This window comes from Pangasianodon hypophthalmus, chromosome 10, assembly GCF_027358585.1.
Source record: "Pangasianodon hypophthalmus isolate fPanHyp1 chromosome 10, fPanHyp1.pri, whole genome shotgun sequence".
In the NCBI taxonomy this organism is placed as follows: domain Eukaryota; kingdom Metazoa; phylum Chordata; class Actinopteri; order Siluriformes; family Pangasiidae; genus Pangasianodon; species Pangasianodon hypophthalmus.
The window spans coordinates 803,958-806,457 of record NC_069719.1 but is presented as its reverse complement, the minus strand read 5'-3'; the positions used below and the strand labels follow the sequence as shown (position 1 = coordinate 806,457).

The 2,500-nt window shown below is 41.4% G+C and overlaps 1 protein-coding gene across 9 annotated transcripts in view; it reads right to left on the bottom strand.

Annotated features, from left to right (window-relative positions):
• birc6 (baculoviral IAP repeat containing 6) overlaps positions 1-2,500 on the bottom strand; it is a 120,920-nt gene that overhangs the window by 77,796 nt on the left and 40,624 nt on the right. For 7 of the 9 annotated variants that reach the window (XM_053237756.1, XM_053237759.1, XM_053237762.1 and 4 more), the window contains exons 20-23: positions 1,694-1,791; positions 1,256-1,403; positions 914-1,047; positions 632-778 (exon numbers count right to left, since the gene is read on the bottom strand). In XM_053237756.1, coding sequence (XP_053093731.1) covers positions 632-778; positions 914-1,047; positions 1,256-1,403; positions 1,694-1,791 — 527 coding nt within the window. The remainder of the gene's footprint in view (positions 1-631; positions 779-913; positions 1,048-1,255; positions 1,404-1,693; positions 1,792-2,500) is intronic. The other 2 variants (XM_053237760.1, XM_053237764.1) reach the window with 1 other exon arrangement.

Genomic DNA, 2,500 nt, shown 5'->3' with positions numbered 1-2,500 from the left:
TACTATCCGTGACGTAAGTAGACGCTGATTGGCCAAACGCGTACGAAAACGCCGTCACCCGCCATGATTTAAAACGCTGTGTAAACATACTGTAGTGTCGACTTATTCCACAAGTATGGAGAACAGCGATAGATGGACGCGAGACAAAACACAGCTCCGATCACAGCGTCCTCCATCCTCCGGCTGTTTACGTTGTTCTTCTTTGTTTACGTTGTTGAACGCCGCGCACAAATGACGTCGCTGTCGACCGGCTTACGTCACTTCCTAGTGCCCGCTGTCGGTGCGAATGCAGCCCTTTAAACGGTACTGGGAAATAGTTCACGCAAAATGGCCCTGTACTTTAGTTCTGTAAATTTAGTTCTGGAACTAAAGCGGTGCGAAAGGCCCTACAGTAGCACTGTGATGTTAAAATACAGAGTAAAGAAAAGTGCCTGAAACAGTTAAAGGGTTCTAGAGTATTTAACGAGGTAATTAAGAGTCGGCTCCTAAAAGGGTTCTACTCACAAACAGTTCTGATCCTGTAAGCATACTAAAGAGTGTAAAGAGTATGACACAGAACATACATAACACACACAAACGAGCGTAATGAGCCACAGAGGAACGTGTGAGGAATAAAGAGAGAGTTCTGTACCAGTGAACATACTTGCATCGTCCCTCTCCACTCGGGTTCCGTCGCTGGTGGACACGCAGGTAAAGTGCAAAGGTTCTACCTCCAGCAGGCCGGTGAGGGACGTGAAGCTGCCTTCAGCAGCACCGCAACCACTCACTTTACCGTTCCCTACACACACACACACACACACACACACACATTACAGAAACCCTACCATCCACCAGCTCTAGTGTGATGTGTGTGTGTGTGTGTGTGTGTGTGTGATGTGTGTGTGTGTGTGTGTGTGTGTGTGTGTGTGTATACCTGAGAGAATGTCAGACAGGTCGATCTCGTCTGATTGAACTCCGATGCTGCTGCTGTACGAGTTCTTACAGGAAGATCCGCTCACCTCCAGATCAAAAAGAACCGGGTCGAACGGGGAGCCGTACAGGCCGTACCTGTGCAAGCGCACACACACACACACACACACACACACACACACACACAGGTGATCGTTCATTTCCTGCATGCCACGCCCACAAGCAACAACAGCAGCAGCAGCAGCAGTCGCTACACGTCCACGACACTCGGTACGTGAGACTCGTCCCCTGCTAGCGTGAATGCGGTGCGAGCGCGAGTGCGTGATGATGTAATGCGTTCTCTAACCTGGTCTGTAGCAGAGCCTCTAGCGGCGTGAGACGCTCCTGAAGCTGCCGTGACGCCGCCGTTAGGAGAGACGCGCAGGCCGTACTGCAGCTCGCCAAGTCTTCATCTTTCACATAGTTTAACAGCACAAAGTACCAGTACACAGAACCTACACACACACACACACACACACACACACACACACACACACACAGTCTTACACACAGTATTCTGTAAGGAGAGGTTTATTTAACATTTACGGAAGGAGTCTCCAGTGTCAGAGGTAAAGCTGGAGCTTTAAGTTTAAGACCTCTTCAGGACAGAAGAGTTTACGCTTGTTCTTTAAAGCTGCGTTTGTGTAACTTTGTGTTATTTGTACAAACTGTAAGAACGCTGTAATATCGTTAATTAATGATTAATGAATTAATGAAAGTATAAAAATGAAATAAAAGTCATTACCTCCAGTAGCTGCAGCAGGTAAATAAGGCATGTTATCCAGCAGGGCCTTTAAGAGCGCCTGACCGAAACCCTGCTGATTCACCTCCCCTTTACCATTACTGCAGAAACACAACACACACACACACACACACACAGGTGAGAAAAACAACTACACACTCACTGAACTGAACACTGACCTCACACACACACACACACCTGTTCAGTGTTTATTCACAATAAAAGAATAAGGTGTTCATTATGTTCTTAAGGTCGGAGCGATACGACAAAAATCATCACATCACGATCCTCTACATTAAACATTTTACAATGAAAAAGAAAAAAAAAAAATTTAATCTGTACGATTTATTAACATTTTACAATTTTAATGATTAATTTGCTCCCAGAGAGTTTGCAAATATTTAAAAAAAAAATTTATTAATTATTAATAATAAGATCTAAAAAGATGCTAATTGTTATGCTACATTCGGGTGAATAAAATACATTTTTAATATTTGAAAAACAAAAAATATGACAGTTTATCTTTACGTGTTTCTGATCTTCTTATGAATGTTTCTGCATTTGATTTTTTTTTTCTTTAAAATACACTTATTTAATTATTTATTTAATTTATGCTGTTCATAAAGTTATATTTATTAATTTATTTGAACTACAAATCTTTGAATAATGCAAAAATGGTAATTATTCCATGAAATAATCTTGTTTAGTGTTTAATCAAGAAAATACAATGTGCAGTTTAAAAATTTTTTTTTAAAATATTTTAATTCTACAGTATAAAATCTAATATAAATCCAACAGTTTGAAAAATTC